The 22,306-nt window shown below is 46.5% G+C and overlaps 1 protein-coding gene across 1 annotated transcript in view; it reads right to left on the bottom strand.

Annotated features, from left to right (window-relative positions):
* LOC135556811 (inactive phospholipase C-like protein 2) overlaps nucleotides 1-22,306 on the bottom strand; it is a 139,691-nt gene that overhangs the window by 83,949 nt on the left and 33,436 nt on the right. The window contains exon 20 of the mRNA XM_064990259.1: nucleotides 16,430-16,762. Within this exon, the coding sequence (XP_064846331.1) occupies nucleotides 16,430-16,762 (333 nt within the window). The remainder of the gene's footprint in view (nucleotides 1-16,429; nucleotides 16,763-22,306) is intronic.

Below are 22,306 nucleotides of genomic sequence, written 5' to 3'. Positions count from 1 at the left end.
CCACTGGTCCGGCGTTGTCCAAGTTAGGGGAGGGTTTGGCCGGCCGAGAATTCCTTGTCCCATCGTGCTCTAGTGACTCCTTGTGGCGGGCCAGGCACCTGCAAACTGACATCGGTCGCCAGTTGAACAGTGTTTCCTCTGACACATTGGTGCAGCTGGCTTCCGGGTTAAGTGAGCAGTGCGGCATGGCAGGGTCGTGTTTCGTCTCTCCCGAGTCCGTATGGGAGTTGCAGCAATGGGACAAGACTATAACTATGAATTGGATAATCACAAAAAATGGGTTAAAAAATATATAGAAATAAAACTGAGTGAGTGTTACGCCTTGGTCATTGTATTTTGTGTTTTCGTTATATATTTGGTTAGGCCAGGGTGTGACATGGGTTTATGTATTGTATTTTCGTATTGGGGTTTGTAGTATTTGGGATTGTAGCTGATTAGGGGTGTGTGTTAAATAGGTTTGGCTGCCTGAGGCGGTTCTCAATCAGAGTCAGGTGATTCTCGTTGTCTCTGATTGGGAACCGTATTTAGGTAGCCTGGATTTCGCTTTGTATTTCGTGGGTGATTGTTCCTGTCTCTGTGTTAGTGTTCACCAGTCAGGCTGTAATAGGTTTCACGTTCCGTTTGTTGTTTTTGTATTTATTCGTTATTTCATGTATAGTTCCGTTATTTGTTTCATTAAAGAACATGAGTAATCAACACGCTGCATTTCGGTCCGACTCTCTTTCGACAAACGAAGAACGTCGTTACAGTGAGATTATTGCAATTCTGTTACCAAACTTTGCAAATGCACAGATTTCCAGTAAATGTATTTTATTGTTATTTACTGTATACATTTTTCAAAGTAATTATTGTGTATAGAGTTTTTTGGTTAGTTAAATTTTGAAATCAATGGCTTTGTTTGGCATACATTTTAAAGTGAAAAAATGGGAGTCTCAGTGTAATTCCGTAACTGTGGAATTCCCTGAACTGGAATGGAAATGATCACAACCCTGGTCCCTCAGTTCTCCTGGAAACAGGCTGGGAAAAAGGCTTTCTGGAAACATCAAAAAGAACAGACAGTCCACTTTCTCAATAGAGTAAAGAGACCTGGTGAAGTTGGGTCTTTCTATAAACTAGGGGACCAGTGAGGATTTACTACACTGGACAACTTGTTACAGCTGTTGATTAGTCATTGATAATAATTCCCTTAAGAGAGGATCAGAACGATATTCAATAAAATTCCCACATTGATTTAAAAGACTATTTTCACATATTTTAGAAAGTAATAATAATTTGAATATCAATACATTGGCAAGGCCTAAAAAAACATTTAAGGGAAAGTCCTTGAATTTGAATAGTCAATGCCTGTATGATGTATTGTTGTCTTTACCTTCTTGCCCTTTGTGCTGTTGTCTGTGCCCAAAAATGTTTGTACCATGTTTTGTGCTGCTACCATGTTGTGCTGCTGCCATGTTGTGTTGCTGCCATGTTGTGTTGCTAACATTCTGTGTTGTCATGTGTTGCTGCCTTGCTATGTTGTTGACTTAGGTCTCTATGTTGTGTTGTGTTGCCTCTCTTCTCGTGATGTGTGTTTAGTCCTATATTTGTATTTATTATTTGTAGTTATTTTTAATCCCAGGCCCCGTCCCCACAGGAGCCATTTTGTATTTTGGTAGGGCGTCATTGTTAATAAGAATTTGTTCTTAACTGGCTTGCCTAGTTAAATAAAGGTTAAATACATGTATTTTTATCAAAATGAACCCCGCTTAAAGGATGTATAGTCCTAGTCCGATGTTGTTTGGCTCCATTATTTATAGAAAGACCCAATTGGGACAGAAGCCTAAACACACAGCTACACATTAGACACGGGGTTATCATTAACCAACCACTTTGGGTGATGAGAAGTCATAATGGATTAGCACCTGAAGCGCTTCCTCTCTATCAATGTGGTTCCTCTCCCTCCGCCAAGCTCTTTCCACCTCCTTCTGCCCTGTATCTCTCTTCCTTTGTCTCTCTCTACCTCCATCCATGTTCGAAAACTCCACAGAGCAGTCTTGTAGAAGGCATTGATCCATGTGTTATCCCCTTACCGCTGGCACAGCTTGGGTTTACTTCCTCAGTCATCTCCGGCCAATCCCTTGTATAATCACCCTCACACACACACACGGACACACACCTTTTACTAAGACCATGTCTTAAGGCTCCAATGTGGATCGAGCATCTGTCTGCTGATCATTCAGCGGGCTGTGCTTTCGGGACCACCCAGTGTAGACGTTCAACTGCCAACATTTTCACGCAATGTAGAATCGGTGCGCACTCTGTTCAGAGGTTCAGAAGTACTCTCGGCCAGCTAACGCTATTGGTGTGTCTGAGCCCTTAGCAATAACCATGTCTAACACCCAACACATATAAACACATGGACATGTTCACAAACACACACACACAGCATGTACAAATGCACACACACACGCGCGCACACACACACACACACACACACACACACACACACACACACACACACACACACACACACACACACACACACACACACACACACACACACACACACACACACACACACACACACACACACACACACACACCCTGACCCATTAGATCAACCCCAACCCCAGGCCCAATTCCATCAATCCAGCAACCTCTAACACACACAATTGGATTCCTTCTGTCCTTGGCTTCTGATCCAGTCCACTGCACCCCCTTCCCTCCCTCCCTCCCTCCCTCCCTCCCTCCCTCCCTGACCTGCAGAACCCTTTTGATTCCATCTAAAAGGGTTCTAAAAGGGTTCATCCGTGTCCCTATCTAACACTCTGCCGTTCTAAACTGGGTCGCCGTATTAAGGTTTGTCCTGATGGTCTGATAGGATTCTGACAGGCTGTACTGCTTGTCCCTTTCTGCTCATTTTATCCAAATCAACAGGTAAAGCAACGATGATCAACTTAGTGTCCATTTAATCATTCACCTGCCAGTCTGTTTTTTATCAATGCACAAAAAAGACATGAATTAATAGACATTAGTTCATTGATTAAACTAAGACAAGATCAGCTTCTCCTCTGCATGTCCCTGTAGCACTTTCTGGTGGTACAGAGAGATGCATTTGTGTGAGTACTGCAGTACAGCTCTCTCCTGCTACTCTCTGCTGCGCTCCTCTCAGTGCTGGGTCTCTAGTTACTGCTCAGTCTCAGTATCAAATTACAAACTCGGCAAACACTGCTTTTACTCTCTCCATCTCCCTCTCTCTCCCCCTCCCCCCCTCCATCTCCCTCTCTCCATCTCCCTCCTCCTCCCCCATCCATCTCCCTCCCCCTCTCCATCTCTCCCCCTCTCCATCTACCTCTCTCTCCCCTCCCCCTCTCCATCTACCTCTCTCTCCCCCTCTCCCTCTCAATCTTCCTCTCTCCCCCTCCCCATCTTCATCTCTCTCTCCCTCTCCATCTACCTCTCTCCCCCTCTCCACCTACCTCTCTCCCCTCCCCCTCTCCCCAGCTCCCTCTCTCTCCCCCTCCCTCTCTCTCCCCTCCCCCTCTCCATCTCTCCCCCTCTCCATCTACCTCTCTCCCCCTCTCCATCTCCCTCCCCCTCTCCATCTCTCCCTCTCTCTCCCTCTCCATCTCCATCTCTCTCCCCCTTTCCATCTCATTCTCTCTCCCCCTCTCCATCTCCCTCCCCCTATCTCTACCCCTCTCCATCTCCCTCTCCGAGACATTGACTGACACATGCACTGACCATCGCAAACCTCTCATACACAGACTCCAGTCTATCTCTTCTCTCTCTCTCTCTCTCTCTCTCTCTCTAGACACTGACACAAACACAAATACACACAAACAGTGACAGACTTTAATGCTCAAACACAAGCAGACACGTCACACACAGAGAGAGTGGTGTAAAGTACATAAGTAAAAATACTTTAAAGTACTACTTAAGTAGTTTTTTGGAGTATCTGTACTTTACTATTTACATTTTTTACAACGTTTACTAAAGAAAATAATGTACTTTTTACTCCATAAATTTTCCCTGTCACCCAAAAGGACGCGTTACATTTTGAATGCTTAGCAGGACAGGAAAAGGGTCCAATTCACACACTTCTCAAGAGAACATCCCTGGTCATCTACTGCCTCTGATCTGGAGGACTCACTAAAACACATGCCTTGTTTGTAAATTATGTCTGAATGTTGGAGCCCCTGGCTGTCTTAAAACTGCCTTGTTTGCTTAATGTTCAGAATGGGAAATTATTTATACTTTTACTTTTGATACATAAGTATATTTTTGCAATTACATTTACTTTTGATACTTAAGTATATTTAAAACCAAATACTTTTAGACTTTTACTCAAGTCATTTTCTATTAAGGTATCTTTACTTTTACTCAAGTATGACAATTGGGTACTTTTCCCACCCAGTGTACACAGATCGCCTTTTCTATGTTGCTCATTCTCTCTCACACATACACACAGACGAACACATGCACGTACGTGCAAACGCACATACATGTACACTCCAAGTCCAAAGGGAAGTGCTCAATTGGAATGAGACATATAATTAATCCATCACAAAGAAACAAACTGTTCATTTTCTGTTTCTAAATCGACTGTCACAGAGGACGGGGAATTTTCCCTTGTTGAGAGAAATTGCTGTCTGCTCACTTGGCAAATTCCATTTCAGATGACACTCTACACACAGCCAGAAAGACAGACTCACTCCGAACAAACACACACACACACACACGCACACACACTTAACGAAAGATAACGAATGTCCTAAAGAAACACATGACTGAGCACACAAGCACACACCTCCTATACTTAAAGCCCCAGTTCTTCCTCCTCATCCTTTGCCATCTGTGCCAAGGCAAGCCGTGGCACCATCTGTGAGTGGCTGGCACGATCTGGCCTGCCAATCATCAACCCTCTGCATGATGGGCCCCTCTCTATGAGGGCCCCTGTGATCTATAGACTACAGCAGGATGATACACTAACCCCATCACATTTCACTTCACAGCCACAAAGATACACAGGGACGTGGTTGACAACATTGGACTTGGTTGAGGACATTCGGCTTGATTCAAAACATTCGGCTGGTTGAGGATGCTGGTTGGTTGGCTAAGAACAAATGAAAGATATGTGCTCATTATCGTAGGGCAGACAATCCCACCACAGCCTATAAATAGGCTGCTGACTGGTGTAGGTCTGTGGACTGGGGTTTTAGCACTGTGTGGGGATAGAGGAAATGAACAGAACGAGGCCACATGTGGCGGGAGAGGCAACACAGAAACAGCTCTTTAAACACAGCAGCAGAGGAGGCACAGGGAGACAAGCAGCACAGCACCAGCAGAACCACGGGTCCCTGATCCTATAGGACAGTTTACACATCCACTCTCTTGCTCTGTTCCAAGCGACGAACACACACTTGCAGAATCCCTATATTCAACCAGGGGCAAAGTGTCCGCGCTGCAACGTGTTATGTGCAAAACACATTGTGACAGTGTGTAATGTCAAAGTCTCTCTCTCAGCTCTCACTTATGCAAACACACACTCTGTAGCACACACACACACACACACACACACACACACATTTATTACGCTTGACTAGAGCAGTGTCCTCTCTGACAGTGTCAGGGCACGAGAGCACTATAATTGCCACTCTGTGAACTAGGCAGGCTGGGCTGTGGGCCCATCAGAATTCCACTGTCGCTGGAAAACTGGATAGAGGGCTGGGTAGAGGTAGAGGTACAGACCTCTCTACCCTCTAACACTCAGCTGCCTCCCTCACTGCTTATCATCCTCTGACTCCTGGCTCGCCACACGGAAACTCAACCACGGGGTCAAGAGGGACCAAGGTCAGCGACCTCACTTCCTCCTTCCTGTTATGGTCAGTTAAGGCGTTCTATTAGTACGTTTTTTTCTCCGCTCATTGTAATTGCGAAGGATTTAACTCTCAATTATGATTGGCTTTCAGTATGTCTCAGACTACTACAGTATGTTTGTAGTGTAGCAGAGTTCAAGAATATATCTGGCCCACATTGCTGACTGCTGAGGTCCTTTCCCCTTGTTTTGGTGGCTAGCGCTAATAACGCTAGACTAGCCAATGTGTGCTGTACCGTGACTAACCACAATCTAAAAGCTGATGCTGAGCTCACTTCCTGTTGCGGAGTGACAGGGTGAAACTGAATACTCCCATTCTCTCCCCTCTCTCTTCTCCCCCTTCCCCTATCCTTTCCCCTATCCTTCTCCCCCTTCCCCCTATCCTTCCCCCTATCCTTCTCCCCTATCCTTCTCCCCTTCCCCCTATCCTTCTCCCCCTTCCCTCTATCCTTCCCCCTATCCTTCTCCCCTTCCCCCTATCCTTCTCCCCTATCCTTCTCCCCCTTCCCTCTATCCTTTCCCCTATCCTTCTCCCCCTTCCCCTATCCTTCCCCCTATCCTTCTCCCCCTTCCCTCTATCCTTTCCCCTATCCTTCTCCCCTTCCCCCTATCCTTCCCCCTATCCTTCTCCCCCTTCCCTCTATCCTTTCCCCTATCCTTACTCCCCTTCCCCCTATCCTTTCCCCTATCCTTTCCCCTATCCTTCTCCCCTTCCCCTATCCTTTCCCCTATCCTTCTCCCCCTTTCCCCTATCCTTCTCCCCTTCCCCTATCCTTTCCCCTATCCTTCTCCCCCTTCCCCCTATCCTTTCCCCTATCCTTTCCCCTATCCTTCTCCCCCTTCCCCCTATCCTTTCCCCTATCCTCCCCCTTCCCCTATCCTTCTCCCCCTTCCCCTATCCCTTTCCCCTATCCTTCCCCCTTCCCCTATCCTTCTCCCCCTTTCCCTATCCCCCCTTTCCCCTATCCTTTCCCCTATCCTTCTCCCCCTTTCCCCTATCCTTTCCCCTATCCTTCTCCCCCTTTCCCCTATCCTTTCCCCTATCCTTTCCCCTATCCTTCTCCCCCTTTCCCCTATCCTTATCCCTTCCCCTATCCTTTCCCCTTTCCCCTATCCTTATTCCCTCCTTCCCCTATCCTTCTCCCCTTTCCCCTATCCTTCTCCCCCTTTCCCCTATCCTTATTTCCCCCTATCCTTCTCCCCTTTCCCCTATCCTTTTCCCCTTCCCCCTATCCTTCCCCCCCTTCCCCTATCCTTTCCCCTATCCTTCTCCCCTTCCCCTATCCTTCTCCCCCTTCCCCTATCCTTTCCCCCTATCCTTTCCCCTATCCCTTCCCCTATCCTTTCCCCCTTTCCCCTATCCTTCCCCCTATCCTTCCCCCTATCCTTCCCCCTATCCTTCTCCCCCTTCCCCTATCCTTCTCCCCCTTCCCCCTATCCTTTCCCCTATCCTTATCCCTCCCCCTTCCCCCTATCCTTATCCCTTCCCCCTATCCTTATTCCCCTTTCCCCTATCCTTCCCCTTCCCCCTTTCCCCTATCCTTATCCCTTCCCCCTATCCTTTCCCCTTTCCCCTATCCTTATTCCCCTTCCCCCTATCCTTCCCCCTATCCTTCCCCCTATCCTTCTCCCCCTTTCCCCTATCCTTATCCCCCTTCCCCCTATCCTTATCCCTTCCCCCTATCCTTTCCCCTTTCCCCTATCCTTATTCCCCTTCCCCCTATCCTTCCCCCTATCCTTTCCCCTATCCTTTCCCCCTATCCCCCTTCCTTCTCCCCTTCCCCCTATCCTTATCCCCCTTCCCCCTATCCTTTCCCCTTCCCCCTATCCTGCCTGAAGGAAGTGCAGAGCTGGTTTGTTCAGTGTACTATTAACAACAAAAACCCCTGGGCAGGAGTAGAGAGGAAGTAACGAGGGAGATATGAATGCAGTGGTGTGGACGTGTAGACATTGTCCACTGCTGGCCAAATCAAACAGATCAGGCAATACAGGAGGAACCACTGTGGTTTTTACCTGTTATTCTCTCATTTCTACCACTTAAATTAAGGGGGAAAGAATCAAAATCCTGGAACAGAAAGTGTTTATTTTCTGTTCCCTAAATCTTGTTAGTGGGATTAGACTGAAGATGGAGTTTCAGGGTTTCAGGTCTCCTCCATTGGTATTTTACTGTGGGGATTGGATACTTAAGATGCAAGTCTTGGGTGGTGTGAGAGAAAAAGAAAGGGAGGGGGGGCGTGGCCCCCGTTGAATGGGCTCTCAAGGGATTTTGGATCTCTAGACAACATTCTATCAAACACACTGACATTATGCAACTGAGGGCAATGGAGGACAGTGTGTGAAGGGGAGGCGAAACATCAACGGTTAGTTAGCCCCTGTTTGATCAGAAGTAATGCTAGAGATTAACACTTTGGGAGAAGAAGCTAAGACTGTTAAGAGGTCACAAAACCTTCTGAAAAATACCCTCTCTAAAATTCTTTCTGACGATTCCCAATTCGGATTCTCATCTTTGACATACATATTAGAGGTCGAGCTTTCATAACAATCAGAAATAGGTATTTTTGGACACCTTTATTGAATCTTTATTTAACTAGGCAAGTCAGTTAAGAACACATTCTTATTTTCAATGACAGCCTAGGAACGGTGGGTTAACTGCCTCGTTCAGGGGCAGAACGACTTACCTTGTCAGCTCGGGGGATTCAATCTTGCAACCTTACAGTTAAATAGTCCAACGCTCTAAACACCTGCCTCTCGTTCCACTCCACGAGGAGCCTGCCTGTTACGCGGATGCAGTAAGCCAAGATAAGTTGCTAGCTAGCATTAAACTTATCTTATAAAAAACAATCAATCATAATCACTAGTTAACTATACATGGTGGATGATATTATTAGTTTATCTAGCGTGTCCTGCGTTGCATATAATCGATGCGGTGCATATTCGCGAAAAAGGACTGTCGTTGCTCCAATGTGTACCTAACCATAAACATCAATGCCTTTCTTAAAATCAATACACAGAAGTATACATTTTTAAACCTGCATATTTAGCTAAAAGAAATCCAGGTTAGCAGGCAATATTAACCAGGTGAAATTGTGTCACTTCTCTTGTGTTCATTGCACGCATATATGCAACAGTCTGGGCCGCCTAATTTTCCAGAATTTTACGTAATTATGACATAACATTGAAGTTGTGCAATGTAACAGGAATATTTACACTTATGGATGCCAGAAGTTAGATAAAATTCAGAACAGTATTTCACTGAAAGAATAAACGTCTTGATTCCGAGATGATAATTTCCGGATTCGACCATATTAATGACCAAAGGCTCGTATTTCTGTGTGTTATTATGTTATAATTAAGTCTATGATTTGATAGAGCAGTCTGACTGAGCGGTGGTAGGCAGCAGCAGGCTCGTAAGCATTAATTCAAACAGCACTTTCCTGCGTTTGCCAGCAGCTCTTCGCAATGCTTCAAGCATTGCGCTGTTTATGACTTCAAGCCCATCAACTCCCAAGATTAGCCTGGTGTAACTGATGTGAAATGGCTAGCTAGTTAGCTGGGTGTGCGCTAATAGCGTTTCAAAAGTCACTCGCTCTGAGACTTGGAGTAGGTATTCCCCTTGCTCTGCATGGGTAACGTTGCTTTGAGGGTGGCTGTTGTCGATGTGTTCCTGGTTCGAGCCCAGGTAGGGGCGAGGAGAGGGACGGAAGCTATACTGTTACACTGGCAATACTAAAGTTCCTATAAGAACATCCAATAGTCAAAGGTATATGATAATATAATAATAACTATAATAACTACAACCTAAAACTTCTTACCTTGGAATATTGAAGACTCATGTTAAAAGGAACCATCAGCTTTCATATGTTCTCATGTTCTGAGCAAGAAACTTAAACGTTTTTTTACATGGCACATATTGCACTTTAACTTTCTTCTCCAACAATTTGTTTTTGCATTATTTAAACCAAATAGAACATGTTTCCTTATTTATTTGAGGCTAAATTGATTTTATTGATGTATTATATTAAGTTAAAATTAGTGTTCATTCAGTATTGTTGTAATTGTCATTATTACAAATACATGTTAAAAAATTGTCCGATTAATCGGTATCTGCTTTTTTTTGTCCTCCAATAATCGGTATCGGTATTGAAAAATCATAATCGGTCAACCTCTAATAGATGTTTCATGTTTTAAAATGACAATGAACAGACATTTGGTTTCAACATATCGACCACCATATCCTTTTTATGACATATTTTTATTCTCTCTATTTTCCACGTCTTTCCTTCAGTCAAAACTCAGATCAAAAAGAAGAGCTAGACATCCAATCAAAGGAAGTCACTTCAGTCAGAGAGGGGAAGTGAGATCTGAAAGGCCACCAAACGACATGTCAGATGACAAGAGACTGTCAGAGTGGCTGTTGCTGCAGCGATACCGCCACATTCATTCATCACCCCAGCGCCATAGTGGCCCAAAGGACCCTGGGAAATATTGAGAGGATAATGTCAGTATAATATTCATCGTTACTTCTCCATTTCAAATGGCCCGAGTGCAGCAATTAACCCTCAGATCGGTAGATCACCCTTTGAACGACTCTAAAACCCCATACCGCTTCACTTCTCACATCAAACAGCCACGTTTTTATTCAAATGGAGAACCTCATTTCAGAGACATTAACAGACATTTTGATCAGACTTTTTCCAGAATCCAATGTTATCCTCGCTGCTCTTCTGACGTCAGAGGACCCTACCACTGCCTCTGTCTGTCAGCATCATCACTGTTGCTTTGTAAGGCACATTCAAATGAGGCGTCTACACCCAAGTGTCCAAGCAAATCAGTTCAAAAAGCTCTTCTTTATCTGGGCCCCAATTTCACACACGGCTGATTGAGGTTCCTGTTCACTTAGCACAAGTCATTATCCCCAAGCGAAACAGATAAAGGAAAGATATGTGATAAAAATTCAGGAGAGCCCCCCCCCCATGAAACAAGAGCATGGTTCTACTAGTCACTCTACTCTCAGTACTGTTACAAGACTTCTGCTCTGAAGCCCTGGCCAGGTGCCACAGTAAATAGTTTCGGACCAAACGGGGATCTTTAGCATGACGCTTCACTGCCCATATGGGACAGACAAAGAGACCAAATGCTTCTGTGTGTTTGAGCGGCTAAGATTAGTTTATTTGTGAGGCACTCAAATATTTGAGAAACCCTCACATTGGATATTATGAGGCATCTGTCCTCAAAGGATTTGGCAAGAAAAGAGGTGCTTGAGAAAATGCCAGTCAGAGAAATCTGTTCACTGTTCAAACTGTGCTTTCAACTGGGATAGGAGGATGGGCATTTGCTAGTATTTGTGCTCATGATCCACAAAATGGACCCAAGCATTATGGACTTTGAACAAAGAGTACACGCTATTTACTTTTCATTTATCGTAACATTTTACCTCCAAAAATCGAACTTGATGTCCAAGAGCTTTCGGTCTCCTGCTGTTAGTGTTGATTGTTTGAATTTGGGATGAGAGGAGGATTGTGATTCGGTGTGCCTGTGCACATGCTTGACTTATGCAATATGTGCGACCTTCGCATGTCAATGCTTCATTTTGGATCCAAATAAAGTATTTGAAATGTGTGCGTTTCACAGATGGCTGCTTTGAGATCAACAGCCAAGAGAGTTGCAGAAGACTGAGCAAGCATCTCCATCTGCCATGATCCAAATCCATCGTCATCTACCCCCCTACTCCTCTTCCTCATCCTTTGCCCCCCCCCCTTCAACTCATAGTCCTCTGTCCAGATTGAGACTACGACAACTTAATCTCCATGATGTCTCTGGCTGGTCTATCATAGTGCTGGAGATGAGGAGACATTAACTGTGTTCTTTAATATTCATAATCATTAAGAGCATCTTGACTGGCTCCAACACCGCTTGGTATGGCATCTGCTTGGCATCCAACCGCAAGGCGCAACAGAGGGTAATGCGTACGGCCCAGTACATCACTGGGGCCGAGCTCCCTGCCATCCAGGACCTCTATACCAGGCGGTGTCAGAGGAAGGCTCTAGAAATTGTTAAAGACTCCAGCCACCCAAGTCATAGACTGCTCTCTCTGCTACCGCACGCCAAGCGGTACCGATGGGATCCATCAGCATGTAATCAGTGTTATTTAAGAAGGATCTGACTGAGTTTGGTACTTCTCCGATCCTGGTGTGGCAAAAGAAAATCCCAGAATTCAACGTTGGGGGATAGAATCCCGTGTTTGCCCAGGGCAGCATTGGCGGGAAAGGGATCAATCAGGGGCTCGTGGGAATTTCTGGCACTGCCGAACTATCAGATAAAGACCATGAGACATCTGGGTAAACTTCTAAGGGCTTTATGTATTAAATGACTGGAGGGGGATGGGGTTTCATCCAAAGCCAAGGAGTGGTTATTGGGTAAAGCTCTAGAACGGAATTTCCCCCACCACACCACCAGAACAGGGGGAATGGTTTGACAGACACACCTTAGAGTCTATGCTCGATTGAGAACGAGATTCCTTTCTACATGTATAACCGAGAATCATCTCTTTCCTTGAATGCGACTGGAGCTGGATTTAGATATGACAGAGATTTAAAGGAGTAAGTAAGACTGCTGCACTCAAATCAGAGTTCTTCAGATACCGCCGATCCAAAACATTCCTTAAAACATCATTGTAGACCGTCGCCATCCATTTCAAAAATATCCCCTCTCTATCTCTATAACAGACACATATCTCTGTCTATCAAAGAGAGAGAGATAGAGAGAGAGAGAGAGAGAGAGAGAGAGAGAGAGAGAGAGAGAGAGAGAGAGAGAGAGGGAGTCACATAGAGAACTAATCTTACTCTCACACTCTCTGAGTGGTTGACTAATGTATTATAGAGCCATGTGACCAGGACTGGTACAGGACAGCAATCTGAATTACTGTGAGCCAGACTTTTAGCCAACCAGAAGTAGGACACACTGGGTTAATAAAGGGGAAAGGGGTTTAATAAATGACAGGACAAGCTGATGTCCTGCCCCTCAGTGACATGCCTGGGGACTGGGGTGAGAGGTGAAGAGAGGGAGGGGATGGGTGTGGTGGCATGCAGTTGAGCTATATGGTAGTTCCCAACAGCTAGCTCTGTGACCACAAAGCCCAGTGGTTAAGGTTCTGTGTATTACTCTGTACAACATCTGTTATTATTTTATCCGTCATGTTTTTGCTCTGCTTTGTCATGCTGACAATGTTCATTCTTTCCAGTAACCGCTCTGAATAAGACTGACCTTTTATTTGCTCCAGAGGTCAAAAACCTCTCAGAGTGTGCAATAGAGGGAGGGAATGAGAGGGGAGAGATAAAGAAACTAATTTTGGTCACAACAGTGCTGGGGGAAGATCCTTCCTATCCCTCTCTTGGTCTGTGCTGGCAGGCAGACGGGCGTCTTCCCAACAGTCAGCTAAAGTGAGGCAGGAAAGGCAGGAGCCTGCAGCTGTCCACAGCCCTGCTTAAAAAAGAAACAGACTGGAACAGCCCCCGTCAACCTGTCCCCGTCCTCTCCAACCACTTTAGAAGCCCTCCCTTCCCTCCACCCATGGGACAGTCACTCACCACTCCAAGGGGGTGACAGCCTTGCACAATTTGGCTGGTTCAACAATATACACACAGATGGGTTCTCCACTGCTCCCTCACGCCATACATTGACACGTCAAGTCCAAACAGGAGGTTTAAAAATAACAGGTTTGTTTTCAATCTTCCGGGATAACTCTGTAATGAGCACAATGCTGTAATTGCTCATTTGCCTCTCTACCCCACTCCCCCCTTTAGTCCGCTCAGACCCATCAGCTCATGTTTCAGGCTGATGAAATGTGTGTGTGTGGGGAACTGAAGCTCCAGCAGCACTACACATGAACTACACTAGCACCACCACACACTACACATGAACTACACTAGCACCACAGCACACTACACATGAACTACACTAGCACCACAGCACACTACACATGAACTACACTAGCACCACAGCACACTACACATGAACTACACTAGCACCACAGCACACTACACATGAACTACACTAGCACCACAACACACTACACATGAACTACACTAGCACCACAACACACTACACATGAACTACACTAGCACCACAACACACTACACATGAACTACACTAGCACCACAGCACACTACACATGAACTACACTAGCACCACAACACACTACAGGATAGAGCTGGGACAATAAACCAAAAAATGATTGACCACACCGATCGTTTATCCTGATATCGTTCATTATGATGCGTAGCCTGTACTAGAGAAACGTGAAGTTTGATATGAAGTGAGTGTGTTAATGTGGGTGATTGTTCATGGGACAGTTGATGGCTACAACCATCAGACTCGTAGTAAGTTAGTAGTTTAAAGGAAACATTTAAAAAACTTGTTGCACATTAATGTTATAAACTATCCTTCTATGTATCATTATTGCATCAATTCAGGCAATTTATCACAATGTGGATTTTTTGGTCCATATCGCCAAGCTCTACTACAGGAGAGCTGACCCAGATTCCCATCATGCCACTCTCTATCTGTGTGTTCCCCATGTTGTGACTGACGACGAAGTTCACTGTGTTGCGACGTTCCTCTCTGATCCTATGAATAAACATGCCCTCTTGGCTGCATTCGCAACAGAGTCTATCTAAAAGAACAGCTGACCCTAACTGTTCTGTGATAGCGGTTCCAGAACACTAACCCTTCAGATAGACTATTTTACGCCCAAGGATAGGAGTAGGCCTTTAGGAGACATAAGTGGACGTCAGTGTGCTGTAGGACCAACACATGCATATTGGAATGAAAACAGGAAACGACAATGATGCCATGATGCTAAAAGAGGACACGGTTATCTAATTGGGATATCACACGCAAGCCTGACAGAGTCACACACTTAGAACCTATGGTGAGTTGTCTGTCATCTGGCATTTTATGCCTGGCATTCAAAGTGTTGACCTTAAATCCAGTGGTGAACTTTCCTCAACGCAAATCACATAAGCCACACGGACAATTAACTCTTATCTGACCGGGGCGAGGCAGTCTCTACATTATAGATGCATTGCTCTAGCGAAGGAATGAGTCTCCTTCACTGGTTCTATTTGTCCAGCATCTTTGATGGTACATCCTGGTCCTTCCGATAGCAACAGTTGATGAGAGTTCAAAGTTGCCACACAGCTGAGCTGACTTACAGAAGAACACCCCTAAACATGTTTATCACTATGTGCATCACAAGAAATACTGCAACAACGCCTTATAAGTATAACAATACAATGCCAAATGAACAGGACAGTACATTCGGAGAATAAGCTTTAGAGGACTTAAAACCTAGAGCATGTTGACAACATGATCCGCTCTGCATTCTTGCCAGATTTCTGTTATGAAGTTTGAACTCATGAACGTAAGTAGATGGCTCCAGTTCTTTTGGAGGGAAGTTCGGAGTTGAGAGGATTTAGGCCTCAGCCTCGTTTTATACTATTCCATGGAATGTTCTGGAAGAAGAGCCTTGCGTTTCATCAATGGGGCAAAACACCCTGGGGTGAAGAGAAGCAACAGTCAGGGACTTGTTCATCTTCTCAAGGATTCCCCTACACCTCAGAGAAGCACACCAAACCAGAGAGCAGGCAGTGTTGAGATTTGTTCACCCACACATCCACGGGGAATTCAATAACAGGGGAAATAGATAGGCTTCATGGATTTATACCAGTTGCTAAGCAAAACTGTCTTGTAATGATAGAATGCCACTCTCTCTCCAAAAACTCCCACCTCCACAGAGCTTCTCCACAGAGCTTCTCCACAGAGCTTCTCCACAGAGCTTCTCTACAAGCACCACCCCCAGTCTGTCTGTCTCTGTCATTGTTTCTAGGCCTCATCTTGACGTTCAAAAAAACAATTATTGAGTACGATGTAAACAGCATTGCCAGTTTTGCTTTAACATAGTACTATATTTACAAGTCTATTGGAACAGTAGCGTAGTTCGACGAAAGAGGCATGTTGTACTATCCAGGGAGGGAACTTCATAACTGTTAAAGGTTGTCATCTGCTATGAGCGCAGCTAAAGCATGCATCTAATTTCACCTTTGGTGACCTAACCTTGCAGCGACGGCAGACGCGGCAGCAGCTTCCCACACCATCAGCGCAGAAGGCCATCGCGCAAACTTCAGAGCGTTGAATCAGTTAGTCCTACCTTCTTTGTAACATTGTAACTGTTTCCGGGACTTGCAGCCTCACCGTCACAGACCACATCAGAGTATTTCCCTCAGCAAAATGTTTACCCGTCACGAGACCATCAGTTTGTTACACAGTAACAACTCAGCACCCTTTATTATCATTATTATTATTATTATTACAGCTTTGTCACTAACAACAGTTCATCTAACACTGAGTCCATTACAATAGAATGAATCACAATGACGACTAGCCACAGGCTACCTGAAGGCTTCATGTGGTTTTGCCTGGGCTGTGAGATGATTCCCCTCATTAACGCAACCTTTAAGAGCTTCCTATGATTGACGTGACATGATAAAGTAGGCTTTATGAAAACAAACCAACCTTCATAATGCCGCAAGGTGTGTTCACGCCTCCATGACTCCTTTCGGCTGAATTGTCACGGCTGCTGCTGCCAGTCCGAGGACTCCCGTGGTCCATGTACCTTCCGTTGGTGTAAACTCCCTCTGCCCCATAGACCGGGTGCCCGTGGGCGAAGGCAGCCGCCGAAATGTCCAGGTATGCCCGGGTGCCAGTCGGAGGCAGCACGGTGGCGTCATTGTTGTTCAACCCCGCTATTTGTGTCGCGTCCTGTGCCGGAGAGGCTGCAATGGTAGGATTTAGCGAATGTCCCGACACAACCTCGGAAGCGTGTACCCCTGCCATCATCCACGGACGTTAGAGCAACACATTCAAAATAGTGCATTGACCCATTGTTTCAGAACATGAGTCCACGGCTGTGTAGACCACGTAAGATCATCAGTCCACAGACGAAGCGCAGTCCACTGAATCTAGGATAGACTGATTGAACCGTCCGCGTCTGGCTGGACAAACTCTTGTCGCTCGAAAATGAACAGATGGTGCTCCGTATGTGATCTGGTGTAATTAGCTAACTGCATGGATTCATAAGGAGTCCCCTCAGAAACAGTTCCGGCTAATAAAAAGGCGTTCATTTGCGTTTACACGCGCTTTCGTTTTTCCCCAAGCTTCTTGTTTGCGCCGAGGCTTCATGCAGAAGACCGTCCTACGGTTCTATTCGCCTGGTCCCTACTCTCCTATCCGCTCTTATAGATGATACATCAGAAGCTTCCCCACGTGCATCCGCGGGATGCAGCTATATACAATGCGCTGTTATGTGAGTTGCTCGCTTGTCCCCTCCCTACAAGATCCATGTCCTTGTGCGCTCATTCACACACACACACACACACACACACACACACACACACACACACACACACACACACACACACACGCACACACACACACACGCACACGTACACTTAAACTATTCATGTTCCTCACACTGAAATGATTCATGTTCATTCATACCACAACTTGTAGCCTAAGCCATTTCCAGGCTAAAACACAATAACGTAATAATTCCATAGGAGGACAGGCTCATTGTAATGGCTGGAATGTTTGGTTTGTTTGTATACCATTCCCTTTATTCCATTCCAGGCATTACAATGAGCACATCCTCCTATAGCTCCTCCCACCAGCCTCCTCTGAGTATCAGGGGAATGTGAGTGGATTTGCATGAAATATGTCTTATCATTAGGCTATTGCCTAAGGCTTTTATTTGTTATATTTGTTATCACAGCCAAAACTTCGATCAGGGAGACTGGTTATTCCAGAGTGGTGCAGCAGTCTAGGGCACTGCATCTCAGTGCTAGAGGCATCAATACAGACATCCTGGTTCAAATCCAGGCTGTATCACAAATGGCTGTGATTGGGAGTCCCATAGGGCGGCGTACAATTGGCCCAGCGTTGTCCGTGTTTGGCCGGGGTAGGCCGTCATTGTAAATAAGAATTTGTTCGTAACTGACTTGCCTAGTTAAATAATTCATTCAGAAAGCCCCCTAAGTTGCATTAAGTACAAATTGCCGTTTCTGGTGACAAGGGCAAAAATCTCAATTGATGCTGATGATCCTCATATTATATATCCCTATGGGCGTTATCAACTTAATCTCAGAACCCAGAACCAAATATTACATGCAGTCTCTTAACGAGACTACAATTATTTTCAGGCCAGGCTTCAGTCCCAATCAGAGATGGAGTGGCATATCATCCGCATTACCAACACTAATCCACAGAGAATGTCACATGGCTTTCACTCACATAAACACCACACCAGGCACCTCCACAGTATTGATTGGTGAGAATGAAAAGCACAGGACTCAGAACAGACCTATCCTTGCTGTATATATTCATACTGTAGAACAAGTGGTACACAACCAATCCCTGTGCCACAGAATTCAAGTGCTGCAGATAGAAACCCACAATATCTGTAATGATTCTGTCATCAATTCTGACCACAAATGAGCTAAATCACTTTCACTATCGTCATTTAACAAATCTGAGAAACAAGGGGGACAATTATCTCCGTGCAAATCACTGATGAATTCCACAAAACATCTTTATCGATCTACTTCAACCCCATTTACATTTACATTTAAGTCATTTAGCAGACGCTCTTATCCAGAGCGACTTACAAATTGGTGAATTCACCTTCTGACATCCAGTGGAACAGCCACTTTACAATAGTGCATCTAAATCATTTAAGGGGGGTGAGAAGGATTACTTATCCTATCCTAGGTATTCCTTGAAGAGGTGGGGTTTCAGGTGTCTCCGGAAGGTGGTGATTGACTCCGCTGTCCTGGCGTCGTGAGGGAGTTTGTTCCACCATTGGGGGCCAGAGCAGCGAACAGTTTTGACTGGGCTGAGCGGGAACTGTACTTCCTCAGTGGTAGGGAGGCGAGCAGGCCAGAGGTGGATGAACACAGTGCCCTTGTTTGGGTGTAGGGCCTGATCAGAGCCTGGAGGTACTGCGGTGCCGTTCCCCTCACAGCTCCGTAGGCAAGCACCATGGTCTTGTAGCGGATGCGAGCTTCAACTGGAAGCCAGTGGAGAGAGCGGAGGAGCGGGGTGACGTGAGAGAACTTGGGAAGGTTGAACACCAGACGGGCTGCGGCGTTCTGGATGAGTTGTAGGGGTTTAATGGCACAGGCAGGGAGCCCAGCCAACAGCGAGTTGCAGTAATCCAGACGGGAGATGACAAGTGCCTGGATTAGGACCTGCGCCGCTTCCTGTGTGAGGCAGGGTCGTACTCTGCGGATGTTGTAGAGCATGAACCTACAGGAACGGGCCACCGCCATGATGTTGGTTGAGAACGACAGGGTGTTGTCCAGGATCACGCCAAGGTTCTTAGCGCTCTGGGAGGAGGACACAATGGAGTTGTCAACCGTGATGGCGAGATCATGGAACGGGCAGTCCTTCCCCGGGAGGAAGAGCAGCTCCGTCTTGCCGAGGTTCAACTTGAGGTGGTGATCCGTCATCCACACTGATATGTCTGCCAGACATGCAGAGATGCGATTCGCCACCTGGTCATCAGAAGGGGGAAAGGAGAAGATTAATTGTGTGTCGTCTGCATAGCAATGATAGGAGAGACCATGTGAGGTTATGACAGAGCCAAGTGACTTGGTGTATAGCGAGAATAGGAGAGGGCCTAGAACAGAGCCCTGGGGGACACCAGTGGTGAGAGCGCGTGGCGAGGAGACAGATTCTCGCCACGCCACCTGGTAGGAGCGACCTGTCAGGTAGGACGCAATCCAAGCGTGGGCCGCACCGGAGATGCCCAACTCGGAGAGGGTGGAGAGGAGGATCTGATGGTTCACAGTATCGAAGGCAGCCGATAGGTCTAGAAGGATGAGAGCAGAGGAGAGAGAGTTAGCTTTAGCAGTGCGGAGCGCCTCCGTGATACAGAGAAGAGCAGTCTCAGTTGAATGACTAGTCTTGAAACCTGACTGATTTGGATCAAGAAGGTCATTCTGAGAGAGATAGCGGGAGAGCTGGCCAAGGACGGCACGTTCAAGAGTTTTGGAGAGAAAAGAAAGAAGGGATACTGGTCTGTAGTTGTTGACATCGGAGGGATCGAGTGTAGGTTTTTTCAGAAGGGGTGCAACTCTCGCTCTCTTGAAGACGGAAGGGACGTAGCCAGCGGTCAGGGATGAGTTGATGAGCGAGGTGAGGTAAGGGAGAAGGTCTCCGAAAATGGTCTGGAGAAGAGAGGAGGGGATAGGGTCAAGCGGGCAGGTTGTTGGGCGGCCGGCCGTCACAAGAAGCGAGATTTCATCTGGAGAGAGAGGGGAGAAAGAGGTCAGAGCACAGGGTAGGGCAGTGTGAGCAGAACCAGCGGTGTCGTTTGACTTAGCAAACGAGGATCGGATGTCGTCGACCTTCTTTTCAAAATGGTTGACAAAGTCATCTGCAGAGAGGGAGGAGGGGGGGGGAGGATTCAGGAGGGAGGAGAAGGTGGCAAAGAGCTTCCTAGGGTTAGAGGCAGATGCTTGGAATTTAGAGTGGTAGAAAGTGGCTTTAGCAGCAGAGACAGAGGAGGAAAATGTAGAGAGGAGGGAGTGAAAGGATGCCAGGTCCGCAGGGAGGTGAGTTTTCCTCCATTTCCGCTCGGCTGCCCGGAGCTCTGTTCTGTGAGCTCGCAATGAGTCGTCGAGCCACGGAGCGGGAGGGGAGGACCGAGCCGGCCTGGAGGATAGGGGACATAGAGAGTCAAAGGATGCAGAAAGGGAAGAGAGGAGGGTTGAGGAGGCAGAATCAGGAGATAGGTTGGAGAAGGTATGAGCAGAGGGAAGAGATGATAGGATGGAAGAGGAGAGAGTAGCGGGGGAGAGAGAGCGAAGGTTGGGACGGCGCGATACCATCCGAGTAGGGGCAGTGTGGGAAGTGTTGGATGAGAGCGAGAGGGAAAAGGATACAAGGTAGTGGTCGGAGACTTGGAGGGGAGTTGCAATGAGGTTAGTGGAAGAACAGCATCTAGTAAAGATGAGGTCGAGCGTATTGCCTGCCTTGTGAGTAGGGGGAAGGTGAGAGGGTGAGGTCAAAAGAGGAGAGGAGTGGAAAGAAGGAGGCAGAGAGGAATGAGTCAAAGGTAGACGTGGGGAGGTTAAAGTCGCCCAGGACTGTGAGAGGTGAGCCGTCCTCAGGAAAGGAGCTTATCAAGGCATCAAGCTCATTGATGAACTCTCCGAGGGAACCTGGAGGGCGATAAATGATAAGGATGTTAAGCTTGAAAGGGCTGGTAACTGTGACAGCATGGAATTCAAAGGAGGCGATAGACAGATGGGTAAGGGGAGAAAGAGAGAATGACCACTTGGGAGAGATGAGGATCCCGGTGCCACCACCCCGCTGACCAGAAGCTCTCGGGGTGTGCGAGAACACGTGGGCGGACTAAGAGAGAGCAGTAGGAGTAGCAGTGTTATCTGTGGTGATCCATGTTTCCGTCAGTGCCAAGAAGTCGAGGGACTGGAGGGAGGCATAGGCTGAGATGAACTCTGCCTTGTTGGCCGCAGATCGGCAGTTCCAGAGGCTACCGGAGACCTGGAACTCCACGTGGGCCGTGCGCGCTGGGACCACCAGATTAGGGTGGCCGCGGCCACGCGGTGTGGAGCGTTTGTATGGTCTGTGCAGAGAGGAGAGAACAGGGATAGATAGACACATAGTTGACAGGCTACAGAAGAGGCTACGCTAATGCAAAGGAGATTGGAATGACAAGTGGACTACACGTCTCGAATGTTCAGAAAGTTAAGCTTACGTAGCAAGAATCTTATTGACTAAAATGATTGAAATGATACAGTACTGCTGGAGTAGGCTAGCTGGCAGTGGCTGCGTTGTTGACTTTGTAGGCTAGCTGGCAGTGGCTGCGATGTTGACACTACACTAATCAAGTCGTTCCGTCGAGTGTAATAGTTCACATGACTTCACAGAAACTCATCATTCTGTTAAAGTGTTTCACCCCTAATGATGCAGGACAAACCCACTAACAGGGTTTCATCCCAAATGGTACACTATTCACTATATAGTGCACTACTTTTGACCACAACTCATATAGGGCTCTGGTCAAAAGTTGTGCATTATGTAGGGAATAGGTTGCCATTTGGGACAAAACCGGGATCTTCGCCATCAGGGGAGGGAGGCAATCAAAAAAGCTAAGGGTCAGTATAGAGACAAAGTAGAGTTGCAATTCAACGGCTCAGACACGAGAGGTATGTGCCAGGGTCTACAGTCAATCTCAGATGACAAAAAGAAAACCAGCCCCGTCGTGGACCCCGATGTCTTGCTCCCAGACAGACTAAACAACTTATTTTGTCACGCCCTGACCATAGAGAGCCCTTGGGGTCTACTCACACTCAACGTCAACAAAACAAA

This window comes from Oncorhynchus masou, chromosome 15 (assembly GCF_036934945.1).
Source record: "Oncorhynchus masou masou isolate Uvic2021 chromosome 15, UVic_Omas_1.1, whole genome shotgun sequence".
NCBI classification, from domain to species: domain Eukaryota; kingdom Metazoa; phylum Chordata; class Actinopteri; order Salmoniformes; family Salmonidae; genus Oncorhynchus; species Oncorhynchus masou.
The sequence above is the reverse complement of the archived record's forward strand: the minus strand, read 5'-3'. Positions and strand labels throughout refer to the sequence as shown.